The sequence below is a fragment of the Microtus ochrogaster genome, linkage group LG1, assembly GCF_000317375.1.
Source record: "Microtus ochrogaster isolate Prairie Vole_2 linkage group LG1, MicOch1.0, whole genome shotgun sequence".
NCBI lineage: Eukaryota > Metazoa > Chordata > Mammalia > Rodentia > Cricetidae > Microtus > Microtus ochrogaster.
This window is the reverse complement of record NC_022027.1, coordinates 27,537,148-27,556,672: the sequence shown is the minus strand read 5'-3', so window position 1 is coordinate 27,556,672 and position 19,525 is coordinate 27,537,148. Positions and strand designations below refer to the sequence as shown.

General features: G+C 35.5%; 1 protein-coding gene across 3 annotated transcripts in view; it reads left to right on the top strand.

The window, feature by feature from the left end:
* Window positions 1–17,721, top strand: part of Gabra4 (gamma-aminobutyric acid type A receptor alpha4 subunit) — a 74,657-nt gene extending 56,936 nt beyond the window's left edge. The window contains exon 9 of one of the 3 annotated variants that reach the window (XM_005359312.3): window positions 13,551–17,721. In XM_005359312.3, the coding sequence (XP_005359369.1) occupies window positions 13,551–14,072 (522 nt within the window). In that variant the 3' untranslated portion in view covers window positions 14,073–17,721. The remainder of the gene's footprint in view (window positions 1–13,550) is intronic. The other 2 variants (XM_013350818.2, XM_026785131.1) reach the window with 2 other exon arrangements.
* The last annotated feature ends 1,804 nt before the right edge of the window (window positions 17,722–19,525 follow it).

The window sequence follows — 19,525 nt, the reverse complement described above, 5'->3', positions numbered from 1 at the left end:
GCGACTCAGCTACTGGTTCAATTCATTCTAAATTTACAGTCTGCCTTTACTGAAGTGCAAAATTGGCTTTCTTGTCACAAAGTGGCAGGAAATGCAAAATAGTCTAATACCTTATTTTCTAGCTCAAGTGAGATTAGCTTAGGATCATAGAAAGTTATTTTTTTAAAAAAACTCTTTCAGATGAACAGCTGATCCAGCAGGAGAGGCTTGTTAAGTTCTGAATGATTTTGATAATGCCCCAATGCAAACTACAGCGGATACCATGGGGCTTGCCCCATAGGACAAATAAAATTGTTTCCTGGAAGAGACCCAAATGATCTAAAAGGTTTGAAGGGTTATGTACTTGATATTGTAAGCGCTGAGAGGTGTCATAGAGCCACGTAAATTTGTTCTGTCTACTTAATATGTTTTTTGTTGTTTTTTGTTTTTTTTTTTTTTTTTTGGTTTTTCGAGACAGGATTTCTCTGTGGTTTTGGAGCCTGTCCTGGAACTAGCCCTTGTAGACCAGGCTGGTCTCGAACTCACAGAGATCCGCCTGCCTCTGCCTCCCAAGTGCTGGGATTAAAGGCGTGAGCCACCACCTCCCGGATTAATATGTTTCTTAACTGTAAATATAGTACATGTTGACCACATTTTGGTAGTATGATAATTCAACCTAAGCTTCCTGACCAACTTCCTGGGCTTTAGTGTATAAATGGGAATACAGATTGTATTTCAAAAGTTTAGGAAATTGTGTGCACACTATATTGTGATACCTGCTTGTAACACCATCACTGGGAAAGGCGAGTCAGGAGTATCTAAGTTTAAGGCTAGCCTCAGTTACATAGTAAGCTTGCAGGCCAGCCTGGATATATGGTAAGATGGTGTTTTGAAAAAAAAAAAAAAGAGATATTTCCACAATAAATGATTTAGTAATTCATCTTCTGCTGCATATGTCTGTGTAATAGACTTAACCTTATTTCTAATTCATTATGTATGTTGCTGAATTTCATTAGCTTCTAGAACTAACATGTTTTGAGACTCATTCTCAAGTCTGAAAGTAGAGATTACTGATTGAAACATCCTCTGGAATACAACCAGATTTGAATCTGCACTGTCTTCCACACCAGCTTTATCACATTTTGAATAGTAAATTTCTAAACAGTTTTTTTTAAGTGCTGTGTTCAAGCTTAATTTGTGAGAGCAAATTGAAGAAAAGTTTCTCTTAGGGGTATTTTGCAAGTGTTTTTATCTGATATAGAAAAGCATAGATTTTGAGTGGAGATATTGATTCATCTCTTAAACAAATAGAAAATTTCTTCAATTAAACAAAATTTCCTAGCTATTTATGGTGACTCTTGCCTCCAATCCTGACACTCAGGAGACTAGGATTTTGAGTTTGATGTCAGCTGGAGCTATACTGCAAAATCTCTTTCAAGAATACAAAAAGAGAATGAGGAAAAAGGGAAAACTTTAAGCTACATTTGTTGTTAAAATGAAACTTTGTGCAGATTAAGTTATCTGAATGTAGGCCTGTTTATAAATATTCAGGCAAGATCACAAAGAGAATTGTTCTACAGAACCTATAAGCATTTCATGACAATAAAGTAACAAAAACAAAACAAAATAAGCAAAAACCAGAAAAACAAAAACAAAAATGACAACAACAACAAAAAAATACCAGAGTATTTTGAGTGGGAATAGGACCAGGAAGCAAATGTTTAAAAATGCTTTGATACACATTGGAAAGATGTATTATCAACTTTAGGAGGGACTTATCTGGGAAACAGAAACTTAGGATCAGTGTTTAGTGCATAGCCAAAGCTATATACAGTCAAATTCAGATCTGATAAAACATGCTGTTTACTAACATCACTGATTTAGCTGGGTTGTTGTAGATATACTTCAGAAAAATGCTCTTGTGCTTAAAAAATAGTCTCCTCAGCATATGTATTTACAGTTTCTAGCAGATTTCCAAAGTGGTTAAGAGTATCATTTGGAATTCAAATTATGACTCTGAAGTATTTTAACTGAGTGACTTTGGAAGATATGCTCAACTTCTCTAGGCTCTATTATCCTCACTTGGAGAGTGAGAGCATTAATACAATTTCATGAGTTGTAGCATCAAGCTAATACTACTTGTACAGTTCATTTAGTGCAGCTTGGCCTGTAGTATATCATGGAGATAGATGCTGATAATAATTCACTATTTCTATTTGGAAATTCTGCTAGTTATTAATATGAGTAGAATATACACTACTGCCTGATTTCAAGAGAAAATAAGACTAAAAACAGAAAGGGGATGTGTTAGAAACTTCTCTGTAGAGCTGAAGTTTCAGTCTCAAGGGAAAGATTCATTCTTCTCCATATTACTGAGAAAAGTCTTCAAAAATAGTTTCTATCCTGTCCAGGTGCCTTCTTCCATTGTCTTTGAGCCCCCTTTCAACTTTCATCTTTAACATCTTAGCGTGTCACTTTGATCAAGATGCTTTTTTAGCTCAAAGGTGAAGCAATGTACCTCTAGCTGGTACATTGGCATTGATTGATGGTACTTATTTACTATTATAATGATTAATATTTCTGGGAGAAATTTCAGACTGAAATAATCCTGTCCATTTTTTTTCTCCAATGCCCAGTTATGGTTGGAATTTTCTTTGGGCTGCCAACCAGCATCCCAAAAAATATACAGAGACTTATTATTAACTATAAATGCTCAGATTTAGCTTAGCTTTGTCCCACCAGCTCTTTTAACTTAATTTGGCCTTTTTCTAATTATCTATGTTTTGATTTGGGGCATTTTACCTTTCTTTCATTCAATATGTCCTATTTTCCTGCTTCCTCTGTGTGTCTCTGGCTGGCCCCTGACTTCTCCCTGCCATTTTTTTCTTTCTTTCCCCAGCCTAAATTCCTTCTCCTACTTAGTCTTTCTGCTTGGAAGTCCTGCCTATACCTCCTTACTTTCTATTGACTGGTCAGCTTTTTATTAGACCAATCAGGTACTTTAAGCAGGCAAGATAAAATAGCAGTACATCTTTACATAATTAAACAAAGGCAGCACATCCTTACATAGTTTAAAAAAATACAGTTCATCTTTACATAGTTAATATTCCACAACACCTAGTGAAAAACACTTGAAGAAAAATTATACTTTCAGGAAAAACTTGTTGGATTAATAAATAAATGGGTTGAATAAATGTCTTCAATGAGGTATTTAGAATAGATAATCTATACTTTTTTTCTTGATAGTAATCTCCACTGGTAGATTAAACATGAAGTTTGTGATTTTTTTCCACTTAAACTAAAAAGCAAAAATACCAGAATTTCAAAGAAATTTAATATGTAGCTTAACTAATCAAAGACATCTTTATGTCACATAACTATTCTGTTGTATTGAACAATGGCATTTATTTGGTTTTTTTTTCTGTCTGTGTGTGCTGTGGATCCAGTCTTGAAGAATGGCTGTTTTGCATACAATGCTCTGGTGTCTGCTGATGCAGATAAAATTGTGATTTAGACTATTGCAATGACAGCTTCCTTTAGGATTGGCATAATCCCTGAATCTTTCTGGATAACTATTTATTATGGCAAAATTTCATTATGATCATGCTCTATCAGTTACACAATAATAATAAAACTTGTGCAAATACTGCTCAGCTATGAATGTAATTTTGCAAATATCCTGAGGCTGCAATAAAACATTTTCCTAAGGTGATGCTGAGTTGAAAGAATGAGTTTATTTTACCATCCAAGTTTGTGTTTGGAACTAAAATTTCACTTTTTCAGATTAAATACTTAATTGATATATAAAGCTACATTTATTTATGATTTGAGATGACTGTGTGTAAGAACACTTTGTTTTCAAACAAGAGGATCCAAGTTGAAATTCTTAGTACCTCCATAAAGTCTAGATATAGTCATACTTGCCTGTAACCCCAAGATTATAGTATAAGGACAGAGAGATCCTGGAAACTCACTGGCCAGTCTGCCCTAAATGTCAGACTTCAAGTTCAGTGAGAGACCCCGATTCCCACCCCAACAAGGTTGAGAACTGTAGAAGATGCCAAAGCATTCTTCTGTGGCTTCCAAATGCACACATGTGTTCATATTCCACACCCTCCACAAGCACACAGTTATATGCATTTTTAATTAATTAATTAATTAATTAATTTATTAAAGGTTTCTGCCTCCTCCCCTCCACCGCCTCCCATCTCATATTCCTCCCCCTCCCTCAATCAAGTCCCCCTCCCTCATCAGCCTGAAAAGCAGTCCGGGTTCCCTGCCTTGTGGGCATACATTTTAAGGCTATTTATTGTATACATTGTTTAATTACCAAACCATGGGAATACATATCTGTGTTTTCAAATATTAATAACTTCTGTGTGGTCAAAAGATTCAGCGTCAATGTTTTAGGTTATTGTTTTTAATATGCAGTCTAACGCTCTACTGTATCTATAGTAGTCATGTTTCTTTTGCAATTCTTTCAGCTATTATCTATTTGCTAGTTCCAGTTTAAGGATTAAAAACATAAACTGTGAAAGAGGAAAATTGTAAATCATTTCGTCAAATATTATTTTTAATACTTAAATAAACAGATATTCTAAAACTCATCACATGCTCAGCAATACACAAGTCGTAATTGAAAGTGAGGTCAAAATAGTTAGGGAAATTTGGGGGTGATTGAAGAAAGATTTGGAATTAACTCTAAAATTGAAGGTTAAATAAACATGGCAGTTAACTGTATCCCTCTGATATAGATGAGAAGTAGCGAAAAACTACCAAGAGATACTTGAGGTCATCAAGTATCTGGATAATATTAACCTCTTATCCAGAATATGCACACAACTCCACAGTACATTTGAAAGTCTTTTCTTCCAGCACAAGTCACAGTGAGTGGAGAAAATTAATGCTGAATTCTTGACAGTTTCTCAGGGTTGCTTTTATGTTGACTTTACCTAGGATTTTTGAGTCTCCACAAAGGCTACCTAAAAGGGAATAGTTGAAAGAGGGAAAACTGCAAGGTTGTTTAGATGCTGCTTATTTTTCCACAGGAAAAGATTGATTTAGCATTTTAAAAAATCTATCATATGGATTTAATTTTTGACATTAGATGATCCTCTTAGTCTGCTCAGGTGGGCATAACAAAACAGCAGAGACTATAGGGACTCAACAACGGATATTAATTCCTTCCAATTTTAGAGGCTGGAAAACTTAAGACCATGGGCCGGCAGGTTTCAAATTCTCATGATGTCTCTCTTCCCCTTGCCATTGTGTCTTTACACTAAGGAGAGAGCTGTCTCCTGTGTCTTCTCATCTTCTGTGAAGATATCCTTCCACCAGATACCCCTATCCAATATATTGAGCCTTGGGAATTTGAGAAGGGCAGAGTTTAAATCAAATAGCAGTGATTAAACTGTTAATGTTTGCATTTATGAATTTCTTTGATGCTTGTTGCCTCTTAACACCCCTTATCTGGTAACAACATAACCTCATTTTTGGACCACTATAATTGAAATAAGAAATAAACAAAAAAGTTGACCATAGAACACTAAGGCACTACGTTCCCAGATTCAATTCTTTTAATATTCAGTTATATTTAGAGAGCGAGCTAGCTAGTCTGGAACAGTGAACTAATGCTGTGCCATATCATAGCTCTGAGATGGAGAGTTTGTTATAGCTGTTTCCTAGCCACTGCTGTTTCCTGATGACTAGAATTAAAGTGTTACTAATAACTGATAAAACACTAAGGAGAAAAAGATCTGATAGAATAAGGGAGCCATCTAAAGCTTAGACATGAACTATTTGTTGATATGCTTTCTCCTGAATGGAGCATGGTATTGTTGGTGGTGCCTGACTCATTCAAAGCCTGTGAGTATATCAGCTGTGAAAGAGCTATTCTCCTGTAGTCAGTCTGGTAGTAGCAGTAGTAGCAGCAGCGGGGCAGCAGCAGCAGTAGCAGCAATAGTAGCTTGCTTCTAGTTTTCCCAAATTGCAAAAATGTACTTTTTTGTGCATGCGTTAATTCTCATCTTTACTCTCAATACAAGTTTGTATTTATTTGTGTTTATTTCTTATTCAATCAGCAACAGATTTTCTTTGTCTGACTTCACCAGAGCTTATTTCTTGTTTTGTGGACCAACTACTTAGCTACTTTTCTGATTATTGAAAACTTGGTTCATAATCTATAGATACATTACAATGTCTTCTTCTAAGATTTTATTTTATATCAGTAACTTTGTTCATAATCTATAGTATAGATTTGTTAAAATGTCTTTTAAGTTTTTATTTCTTATAATTATTCATTTCTGAGTGTTTTTTATTTTGCACACAGATTCCTTTTTATTTGACCTCATCTAGGTTAAATTTTTGTACACTAGTTAATTTATGCGTACTGTATGCTGGGTGTTCATTTATTTATTAGACCGAAGACATATTAGCAATCTAGTTGCCTGAAGGAGTCTGAGATGTTTAGAGGTTAAATAAGTTGTTGTATACCCCATAACTACAAATAACAGATTCAGTATTGGAATTCAGCTAGGTCTGGTTTGGGAATCAGATATCCTAATCAATTACCCAGTGTCAGAAAAAAACATAACTAATACATGAACTTTTTACAAATTTAGCCTAAGAGTTTGAACATTTTACTGCCTTTAAGAGTATTCTTATTTATTGATTTTTATTGAGCCTACATTCTTCTCTGATCTGCTCCCTGCCTCTCCCTGCCCTTTCAACCCTTGCTTCCAATTTACTCAGGAGATCTTTTCCTTTTCTACTTCCTATGTAGATTAGGCCTATGTATGTCTCTCTTAGGGTTCTCATTGTTGTCTAAGTTCTCTGGGATTATGATTTGTGGCCTGGTTTTCTTTGCTTTATGTTTTAAAACCACCTATGAGTGAGTACATGTGATAATTGTCTTGCTCGGTCTGGGTTACCTTACTCAAAATGGTGTTTTCTAGCTCCATCAGTTTGCCTGCAAAATTCAAGGTGTAGTTATTTTTTTCTGCTGTGTAGTACTCCATTGTGTAAATGTACCACATTTTCCTTATCCATTCTTCGGTCGAGGGGCATTTAGGTTGTTTCCAGGTTCTGGCTATGACAAACAATACTTCTATGAACATAGTTGAGACATGTCCTTGTGGCACAATTGAGCATCCTTTGGATATATACCCAAATGCAATATTACTGGGTCTTGAGGAAGGTTGCTTCCTAATTTTCTGAGAAATCACCACACTGATATCCAAAGGGGCTGTACCAGCTTGCACTCCTACCAGCAATGCAGAAGTGTTCCCTTTACCCCACAACCTCTCCAGCATAAGTTGTCATCAGTGCTTTTGATCTTGGCCATTCTTACAGGTGTAAGATAAAATCTGAGAGTTGCTTTGATTTGTATTTTTCTGATGACTAAGGATGTTGAACATTTTTTTAAGTGTCTTTCAGCCATTTTAGAATCCTCTGTTGCAAGTTCTCTGTTTAGGTCTGTACTCCATTTTTTTATTGGATTATTTGTTCTTTTGATGACCAATTTCTTGAGTTCTTTGTATATTTTGGAGATCAGACCTCTGTTTGATGTGGGGTTAGTGAAGATCTTTATCCATTCTGTAGGCTGCTGTTTTGTTTTGTTGACCATGGTTTTTGCTTTAGAGAAGCTTTTCAGTTTCAGGAGCTCCCATTTATTAATTGTTTCTCTCAGTGTCTGTGCTGCTGGGGTTATATTTATAAAGTGGTCTCCTGTGCCAATGCATTCAAGTGTACTTCCTACTTTGTCTTCTATAAGGTTCAGTGTGGCTGGCTTTATGTTGAGGTCTTTGATCCATTTGGACTTGAGTTTTGTGCATGGTGATAGATATGTGTCTATTTTCATTCTTCTACATGTTGATATCCAGTTAGGCCGGCACCAATTTGTTAAATATGCTTTCTTTTTTCCTTTTGATATTTTTTGCTTCTGTGTCAAAAATCAGGGGTTCGAAGGTGTATGGATTGATATCCGGGTCTTCGGTTTGGTTCCATTGGTGAGAGTATTCTTTATACTTTAGATGACTGCAGTACTACATTCACTCATTGAATGGGAAAAGACCAGTCCACCTCAGTGTCTGGGTTCTGAGAGAGTGAACTTTCTCTGCTTTGCCCTCTTTTTCTCTGGGATAAGTTGGTAGAACTGGTAAAAAGCAACTTCAGACAACATTCTAGAGATGTCTATTTGACTTACCTGAGAACTTCTGCTCTGATGGATTGCCAATAAAGAAGCTTCTGCCACTGAGAACATACGTAATATATAAAAGTCTTAGAAATAAAAGGAAATACCAGGAATTGCTCTGAAACAAAATTGACCACAAAACTACTTATCTCAAAGAACCCTAGTGTGTCAAACCTTCAAATATGAAACAGAAAAAATGAATTTTTAAAAATCTCTGAAAGGGTTTGGGTAATCCAAATAGAAAATAGATGTTTGTTTCAGTCCCTAGCATTGAAAATAATATTTCTATAGCTTATGGAAATGTGAATATTGGATTAAATGCTAACACTAGGAGGAAATGAAATATAATAAATTGGGAACTTGGTGTTTTCATTTCTGCATTCTGGAGCTCAATATATGATAGAATCCCTTGGATACTATTTATGAAATATTTAGCATGTTTATTTGGAGGTAATGTTTTTCATTTCTATATGAGAGAACTTTCTAAAATCACTATTGATAGATCTCAGTAAATCATTAATTCTGGGAATATTTATAGCTGCTCTATCACAATTTATTTCCTTATTAAAAAAAGATATTTGACTGCCCTGAAACTTGCTCAAGTAGCCTTGAATTAATGTCTTTACATTATTTGATTTTTATTTTCTGTGTATCTGACTCATTGATATTCTGGAAGATAAACCTGTTCATTATTAGCCTTGTTAGTTTTTAATTTAGGAGTGTTAAATTACATTTTATTAAACTTCATTAACTTCTTGTGCAAAGAATATAAACATAGATGCTTGCATTCTGCAAACCTAATCTTAGTTACTTTATCTATTCACTGCTAGAGTAATAAGTTGAGATGAATTTTAATTTTTTTTAGTTACAATACTTCTTTAGAAATTGTGCCAGATCACAGTAATGATTGATGAATTGCTTGGATGTAAACCTGGTTGCTGGTTGCTGCTTTAAATTGTTGGCAATGTTTGAATCTGCCACCTACCATCTCTATCTCACGACAGTTTTTCCCCTTTAGGCTATTGTGACTAGTGACAAAATGTTTTAAAATTGATTTATCTTTAAAAAATCCAGTTGATACTTATGTTCTTTTGGAAATGACTATGTGTTTATGGAATACTAATAGAAGACTCTGAAATCTAAATGAATCAACATCACACTGACTGACAATTTGTTTGCTCCAAGACTTGACTTCTATGCCAGTATTTTTCCTAGTGATTCCTATTCTGGCTAGGAATGGATTCCTCAGTCCTTTGGTGGTTTGTCATCATGGGAAATGATGACTACTCTTTACATAGTCTATCTTCAGATATAAATAGAAGATAATTTAAATAGCATTTGGTTGCTTAGCAAAGAGCAAAGATTTATGTCTAAAATTCGTCAAAATACTCTTTCCTTTGTGTAGGAATGATAAATACTATTGAGACTTCTTAGGCCTTCTCAGTTAGATTTAGAGTAAAATCCAGATAATTTATTTGTTTTTGCATTACCTACAGTAGCCCAAAAGCTGGTTCCACAAAGAAAGAGTAAACTTGGCCCTGGATGTAATGTTTTTTTTTTTTTTAAATAAAAACACTTTGAAAGATGTTGACTTTCTATAATATTCTCATCTTGGTGCAAAGATCAGTTATGAAGTAGGCTCCTATTGAGTAATTTAAAGGACAGTGATTAATAAGACACTCTTTATGCTCTAGAAACTCATTATCACATTTAAACTAGACATACACAGAGATTTGGTTTTTGTTTCCTTACAGCAATCCTAATGGCATCCTTCATTCTGTTTTCTTCCTTCCCATTGCTTCTTGCTTCATTGATGCAGACTTCTAAATACCTTGAATTATATAGAGACTATATATCAGAATATAGTTTTCAAACAATTAAACATTTACCCCTACAAATGTCAGATGTACATATGTCAAGATTTTTTTCAATTCATTAGTCGATTGCTTAGGTGGAAAACTAATTCAAAATCTCTTGGCGAAAGGGCAGTCTGTACGCCTGTGTGTTTGTGCGTGAAGGGAGACATATGTGTGACATGGAATGTATGTGGAGGTCAGAGGAAAGCTTCAGGTTTTGGTCTCTGCTTTCCATCTTGCCTTGAGAAATCCTCTCCACTATGTACACCAGGCAGTCTGGTTCACAAGCTTTGAGACATCCTCCTGCCTGTAGCTTATATCCCATGGAAACTTTACAGTATCTGGTCACAAGTCAAATAATAAATAGCAGAATCACATTCCGGTAAATTATTCTAAAATATTCACATCCCTCGGGTGGCCTGCTGATCCATACGCCTCTATGACATTGAAAGAATATGCCATACTTCTGATTTCCAAGTCTTGAGTAAGCTTCTGAACAGTAAGTTTTTGAATGCCTCTGCCATTTGTCTGAGTAGAAAAGCTATTCGGTACAGCAAATCTTAATAATACTTGCTGTGACTTCCTATTTTCCTCCTCAACACAGCAAGATAACACTAAAATTTCTCCCAGTTTAAAAATATTGTAGTGGATGGAAAATGGAATTCTGAAGAAGGACAAGCCTTGGTCACTTAGCTATTGTGTGACATTAGGCAATAGCACCCTCTGAAGGTCTTCTATGAGCTCTGGGCAAAGCAGCCTTTACATTATCACACATGGTTGAAGGAACTTCCCTCACAAGGGAGGTTTAGAAAGTCTTCCTTCCTGAATGCTTGATTTTATTGGTCTATAGACACTAAACTGTTGAAAGAACAATGCTATTACCTTAGATGTCATGACAACACTTATGCACATACAATAAATATTTACTTTTGCTTTCCATTCAACAGATCAGTGTGAAATTTCTGCTTGTGTTGATTTAGCTTCCCTAAGCTATTTATATTCTCTTAGCTGGAACAGACCCATCAGTTTGTTGTTTGGTCTCATTGGGATAAGTGATTATGTTCCAATGGTTTCCTACCTGCAAATTAACTTGGGAGTGTTCTTTGTCGTTTCGGTTACAACACCTTAAGCAAGATGAAATCAAATTAGAACTCTTGAGGTAGATTTGAAAATGACATATTATCATTACCACAGTACATTATTAGCCAAAGAAATTAATAATTTAGATTATGGGCAAATGAAATCTATCTGCTTTTGAATTTTGCTATTATTCTTATTATTTTAATATGTGAGTGCTCTGCCTATATGCCTGTATGCCAGAAGAGGGCATCAGATCCCATTACAGATGGTTGTGAGGCCCCCATGTTGTTGCTGGGAATTGAACTCAGGACCTCTGGAAGAGCAGCTGGTGATCTTAACCACTGAGCTGTCTCTCCAGTCCTGGACTCTATCTCTTAATCAGGGAGGAGTGTGCACCTGACATGGGACATGACTATAAATATAAATGCTTATTAGAATCAGTTTTGTAACCAGTCCCACTATACAGAGTATGTTTCACAGGATTTCAGAAAATTCTAGGAGAGTACTAATCCAGAGGGAATCCCAAAGAGACTCTTAATATTTTTGCACTTTGTTCTAGAGAACAGATACATTATTGAAGTCAGCTTCATCTTCTGATCTTGCTATTAAAATTCATGAATCAGCAGTAAAACTATTAGATTTATTGTCACTGTTTAGAACTATTCATTCCAAACTTCTGAAGTAAAGACTTTCTGAGTTTATATCGACACTTTCAAATCTGACGAATGAGACCACTCATTCATTATATTAGACTTTGGGAGGGTATCAAATACCGTTCTCTTCCATGCCTTCTGGTGATTCTGTTTTTCAATCTTGCATGAGTACTTCTCACTCATAAACTGCTCTTGACTGAACATAACTCTGTCCAGACTTTTAGAGATCGTTGGTCAACATTTTCCTCTTTAGTTCTTTGTCCTGCAAATACTAGTTGCCTTTCTCTCCACACATTCTCAAATCATCTCTTCAGTTCAGGAGGCTAGCCAGCATTTTTGTGGGTTCTTTTTTTCTCTGCACCACAGTATGGAAACTTTCAGGTTTGTTTCTTCCCGTGTTTCTCCTCCTATGTTGTTTGATATCCAGTATCTTCAGATATTGAGTTGTTGTGCATCTTTTATATAGGTCTTTCTGTTCAATCAGGGAAGAAAATCCAATCTCTGTTATTCTACTGTGGATGGAGTTAGAATCATCCATCATTAGGATAAGCATTAGTGAACTCATAATCAAACTCTGAGCAGAAATAAACTCTATCTATCTATCTATCTATCTATCTATCTATCTATCTATCTATCTATCTATCTATCTATCTATCTATCTCTGTCTCCCTCTCTTTCTCTCTCTGTGTGTATGCAAGTAATAATTTTTCCATCCCTTCCCTTTTCCATGTACTTTGAGTTAGCTTTACTTTATATGTACTTACGTTGTGTGTATTTCTAGGTTTGCGTGTGTGGGCGCACACACACGAGAATGAAAAAGTAGCAGTGTGAGTGTGGAGGTCTGTCAGAGAACAACTTGTTGGAGACTGTTCTCTCCTTCCACTATAAGGGTCCTAGGGAAGGAGCCCCAGTTCCAATCTTGCCAGCAAATGCCTTTACTAGTCAAGCCTTCTCTCTGTCCCTATTTACTAGTTTACTTTTAATATATTTACTTTTCCTATATTCTTTTCATTTCATGATATGTAAGTATACATAATTTCTCTCCAGCAATAGTATAAACCCTTTAACACTTTTATATTCTTTACTATGTATGTAATATTTTAGAATAAATTAAAATTGATTATTCTTTTATGTTAAATGGGGCTTAAGAATTGCAGAGAAAAAATGCGGCATCTTCAATCGTGTCTTCAGCTTCTATGCTGCTGTTGACTTTGATTTCGGTTGTCTCCACTGAAATTTGTTGCGATACGTTAGGCCACAATTCTCATAGTTCATCAGCTGCCACAGCTTAGGAGAATATTCCACGCTGACGAGAGGAATTCATTCTCAGCCCCTTGAAGTCCGTTTTGGCTCTATTTTGTGATACTGCTTTCTTCTTTTTTCTGTTTTCAAACTCTACTTCTATGACCTTGAAGCCATAATTCACAAAGGCATAAGCTATGGAATGAACCTTTAAAAAATGTCTGAATGTAGTGTCCAGATATATTGTCATAGAAAATGCCCATCTCTTCAAACTGAACTCTTAGTTACATATTTTCATTGATGGCCTCTGAGGTCTGTTTATTCCGGTCACCCGTTTGTAAGCTTCCTCTCAATTCTCTTTATTACTCCGTCTCTTTACTTACTATTAATATGGGTAGAAATAAGCAATTATATCTAGTTAAATGATTGCAATGGATTTTTAAATGGTTATTTTATAGACTCCAAGTAATCATACATTTGTATTTTTGAATTCTGTACAGAGCTACATAAAATTACATAATAAATGTAAATTTTGATGTATCTTTTCAGAATATACATGGCAATTTGAACATGAGGAAAAGAACAAATGCCTTGGTCCACTCAGAAACTGATAGCAACAGCAGAACTGAGGTGGGAAACCATTCCAGCAAGACCACCACAGTCCACGAGTCTTCTGAAGCCACCCCTAAGGACTACTTAGCTTCCAGTCCAAACCCATTCAGCAGAGCAAATGCGGCTGAGACGATTTCTGCAGCCAAAGGTCTTTCCTCTGCGCCCTCCCCCAGCCCTTGTGGCACATCAAGACCGGCTTCCTTGGGGTCAACTTCTACTCGCCCTGCATTTGGGTCCAGACTTGGGCGAATTAAGACCACAGTTAACACAACAGGGGCCGCTGGAACTGGGTCGGCCACACCTCCTCCCCCTGCTCCACCACCTTCCGGATCTGGCACAAGTAAAATAGACAAATATGCTCGTATTCTCTTCCCAGTGACATTTGGGGCATTTAACATGGTCTACTGGGTTGTTTATTTATCTAAGGACACCATGGAGAAATCAGAAAGTCTAATGTAATTTTGTTGCTATAGTAATTTCATACAAGATGATGGAAATCCAGACTGTCTTTTTAAATGTTTTTAAAGATAAGTATTCTTTACTAAAATAAAAATTCTATGTCATTTTTTTTGAAAATAAAAATATAAATCAGGTAGATATCAAGAGAGTTAATTCCTCAGTGGACAGAAAGTGAACCATGTTTCTTACAGAAAGATGATTTTAAAAGAATCTATTCAGTGTTCAAATTGGATGGAATACAGACTATTATGGAAAGTTGGAACAAGAGAAATAGGGCCAGAAGAGATATGTGATGCATATTTTTGCATTGAAATTTGAAAGAAAAAAAAAAAGACTGTGATATTTTTAAATACACCCCATGAAATCAACCAGTCACAGAAAATTTCCCCTTGGCACTGCCCTTCACCAGAATTGTGTCCTGGAAGTCCTTTGCAAGAAAAGCGTTTCTCTCCTAAGCAGAACACCGGGAAGAGGAAAATAGAACCAAACAAACACTGATCAATACAGTGAAGCCTCGGCGTCATCAATAATAGACACCGACTAGGGCACATGCGTTTTCTGGCACATATTGGTCCAAAAAAAAATTACTTAACAGTTGACTTGAAATGTTGTGCTCTGAGCCAAAGTTAAATTCATTGTATAAATTCTTTTTCATAGTATCTCATTCAGTTATGTACTGTATACATTTACTACATAGTTCCTCAGAGCCTGGAGCGTGTGTGTTCTAGGCGGCTTAGAGACAGTTTTCTAGGGAGGTTCTTTCACCTTTACAGAGTTACTTCAGTAGTAGGACAGTCAGTGCATGTTAAAGAACCGTAATTTAACCTAGCACCTTGTGTTCTTTAATGAAGGCAATTTAGTTAGACTCTGACAACATAGCCAATAGATTTGTTTCTCCTGCACTGACAGAGGAAATCAAATACATTTGTTCCTATAGCCACTTTGAGATAAGTACATGTTAGTCCAATCTTGACGATTGGGTCTCAAACTATAATGAAATAATGATAGAGATTGTTCTATAGGTGAAAAAGCATTGTATACATGAAACATAAAAATCATCTAGGCACTGGAAAACCTAACCGATTACCTGTGTCAAATTTGATTCAGGTTACATAACACAGTTTTCCCACCGGACCAGAATCATCCAAATCAAAAGTCCTCACGGGCCGTTTGTATGCTTATCTCAGTAGAGAGCAATATTTGCTGCCAAAATGCTAACGTTCTTGCAAGCTTTTGTGCTCATAATGTCTGTATGTCTGGCATGTTTTGTATTTGTTTTCTGGCAGTTTGATAAGGTTTTATAACCAAGGAACTTTAAAAATTAAAGAAGCAATTAGAGGGAAAAAAAGAAAAGTATCCTAGCCTTGGATGGGGTGTCAGTGACTGTGAGACAGTGTATCTGGTTTTTCAAGGACTGACTCTGCCTTTTCATTCTGTAGGCCCAACAGCCTAATTTAATCTCTTGCAGCTTCCCAAAAAGCTCAGTCCTGATTGGTCTTCGTGATGTTTCACTTCCTGATTTTTCCCCCTGTATTTCTACTTGTTCTTGGTATGTGTAGATGCATATGTTCTGGGTTGAGGGGGGCAATATTTGATCGAAATGAACATCTTATAGGCAGAACTTCTTATTTTCTGGGAAAAATTATACTGATTAATATGAACTTTTGAGTTACTACCTTACTTTGTAATGGCTGCCCATGAAACTTATAAAATTTGAAAGCATCAAATTTTAATTGAACTCCATCTGAGAATTCCTTCTTTTTTTATTTCTAACTATTTTATAAAATTAAAACACTTTAAGGTTATGAATGTGGAAGAAATCCTCACTTATAAATTGATTCCAGCAAAATAAGACCCAGGAACATCTGTAAATATGTTTATACATTTAATAAAGAGTAATTGTACATAAAAGCTTATACTAAAATTATTTCATGAGTGTAAAATACTTTTGGCTCCTAGGCCAGTGCTCAGACCTATGATGAAGGGGAAACATCATCACTTTTTATACCAAACGCGAAGATTTATTGCTTTGGAGAAAAACACTCTTTCTATTGTTTCTTTTGTTTTTGTTTTTTTGTTGGTTTTGTTTTCTCTATTGTCCTTTTTAAAAAAAGTATATTTGCTCCTTCTAAACTTTAAATGCTTTATTGGCCTTTTAAAAATATACTTTTAAAAATGTTATAGATTTTAAATGGATTGAAAAATAACTGACTCACTCTGTCTTGATAGTTCAAACCTGTGACCCCAGTTTTGGGGAGGTTGATGCGGAGAAATGTCCTAAGTTTTGAGGCTACAGAGTGAGTTATAGCACATTATAGGAAAAAGTGTAACACAGTTTTCAAACAGAAGAAAACCCCAGGTGAATAAACAATAATAATTTTAAAAACAAAATCAAAGTGAATGCCCTTGCGGTGGGGCAGGGAATAAAAAAGGTCTTTGTATGCTCCTAAGGGAAGCCTTCAGGTTTCTGTGTAGACCAGGCTAATCTCAAACTCCAGTTTCCTTTTTCTGTTGCCCAGACAATTGATGTATATGTGTGTAGCCCCATCACCAGAAAGGACTAGACAATCCAAAGAGTCACCATTGCTCATTTTAAGACTAAATTGACCAAAATATTTTTTTTGCTAGTATACAGACTCTCTCTCAGTTGCACACAACATTCTTAATTATAACAACACATGCTTGTTTCATTGAGACTCTTCCTTATCTTTTCCTTTGGTCATCATTTATGTCTTCTGCATAACTCGGAGGAAGATTGGATATTCTTGTGTGCAGGTCTAGTCACTTTTCACCATTATGCATAAGAATCACCATGGGATCCCAAAGTCCTGGCCAGTGGTGGAACAAGCAACAAACAAGTACAACCTTCTGTCTGAGAATATAGGCTTTTGTGTAACTTCTTTAAAGTTTAAATTCAGAATTCTTTTATATTTTATTGTTGAATATGTTACTTTCACTTTCCCAACTCTAAGTTGGCTGATTATTGCTGTGTAATCACCTCTGATTTCCCCCAGCCATGGCTAGTTATAAAATACATTTGTATGACTAATCCATGATGAACAAAATGATTTGCCTTTGTGCATAGACCTAGTACTTTCTGTAATAGACACTTCAAACTGAGCCTCACAAATCTTAAAGGACAGTACAACATCACTCTCCTTCATTTTAGAGATGAGTCACAAATCAGCTGATGATGATGATAAATGCAGTAGGCTGGAATGGACTTCTAAAAGGTCATTTTTCAATCACTCACCTTACCAGGGACCTTATTTCAAGTCATCCATAAAAATGTGTGTATTTTATTTTATCTAAAGCCAGAAAATTGTTTCAGCTCCAGGAAAGGAGATAGAAAAGCTCTCCATTCACCAGTACCCGAAGTCAACTGCTCTGATCTTCTGGACTTGATAAACTTCAGTAGGAAAGAGAAAAGAGGATCATCTTGGTTTTATGTTTTGACCACATTGTTGTTTAAAATGAGTCCTGTAACTACCCCTGTGCTAAAAACATGGAGTTAAATAATGTTATCTCTATGGTTTGCTTAAATTTCAATATTATATGAATATCATTATAAGTATAAGCATATACTTATAATAGATACATGATATAGTTTAAGTCACAAATACATTATTGTCATTATTGAAAAAGTATACATTATTACTTCACAGTGTGGTTTATTTCTAAGTAGGATATCCTTGTCAATAAAACAAAGCAAAAAAAACCTCCCTTTATTATCTATTAGGTATTTTCTTCCTCTAAAGGAATATGCCATTTAAAATGAAAGAATATTGATATTTTTCTTGTCTCTTTTTAAACTCTTTTTAAAATCATTGCTAAGTGAGCTCCTACTCACTGGCCTTTCCTTGAAGAAGCTCATAGTCTATCACTGATGGCACAGGTAAATTAGATGCTATTTAGGATAACAAATGTGTTGACTATAGAGCAGAACCAAAATCAGGACTATCAAAGGTGCAGTCATGAAGGTAAGTATTAGAAGTAAGTGTCTTAAGACTAAAAATCCATGCAGAAATTGATGGTGAACCAAATACACCCTATAAATAAATGGACTCATGCTAGTAATGTTCCCTTTTTGTCCAGCTTCAGATTCTCCAGCCATGGTGCTAACGTAGATGGTAGGGGAAGGACTCTTGTAACTGTGACTTTGGCGATGAAGGTTTTGACAGATCAAACTTCACAGAGGTGACTATGAACTGAAAATCATGAACTGCAGTTCTTCTAGCCCAATCCACCCACCCAACTTCCACATTTGAAAGTACATTTGCCTTTTATCATTACTGGAACATAAAGGATTTGAAATCTAGGAAGAGTTGGAGCCAGGGTAGTATAAGTTGTGGGTAGTTGCAGGAGGTGGTAGAGATAGATAAGGGAGAATTTTGTGGAAATTTCTGAAAAAATGAGTTTTACTCAGATTAGTGGTGACAGGTTTTAAATCTTACAGGATAGTAAGGAAATACTAAAACACTCTGCTCCTGCTTGAAGGAAACCTACTGACTGCTGTTGGAACTGTGGCCTGGAGAAGAACCCAGAGGCACTGAGCAGCTGAGTCTTTATCTGTACTTTTCCAATTAATCTTCGACTTCCATTCCTTTGGTAATTCCCTTGGTTTTACTATCATTTGGTATCAAATCCTTCCAAGGTGGGATTTACATTTCATTGTCATGATAAGTAAGACATAAGATTTGTAAAGAGAACTAAGACTGATTAAAAGACGACATTTCACACATATGGAGTCAGGTATGCAATTATCAATAAAAAGTGAAATTGATCTTTTTCTCCTACTGCACTGGAAAAGGAACTGAAGTTTCACCATATGATAGGCAAGCATACTATCATTTCATTATTCAGGGTGGCCTTGACATCTCTCTGAGATATTAGGTAAGCCTCAAACTTCAGTTCTCCTGCCTCATCTTCCTGTTGATTTTTTTTTTTCTGTTGATGTGTGGAGGAATTTTTTCTCTTGAGGTATAGTGTCTCTGCATAAGGGATTTCTTTGAAATTGTGACCTCCTGACTTAATCTTTTAAGAACTGGGATTATATGTAGCTTCTGAAATTAATTTTCTTTTCAGTTTAAGAACAGGTAAAACAAGTGTTCATATTTAGATAGGTTTCTTCAAAGCAAGAAGTTTTATCAATGCTGTTCCTTTTATACAAGATTCTGATTTCGCAAAAACTCTTCTCTTTTGTATGTCTAAATAAACATTTTTAAAAGACTACTACTAGCATGAAATTTCTTCCTGTAATAGTTTCTAAATTTATTTTGTATCTTTTCATGTATCAGACCTTTTCAACTATATGCAAATGGGTTTTTAGCTGTATTCATTTAGTTTTGTAACTTGTAATTTCCAACTCAATATGGTTTTACTGCCTTCATTGTGTTTTCCCCACAATTTCCTTTTTAATCTTTGTGCTTTTTTTTCTTTATTGAAGCATAATG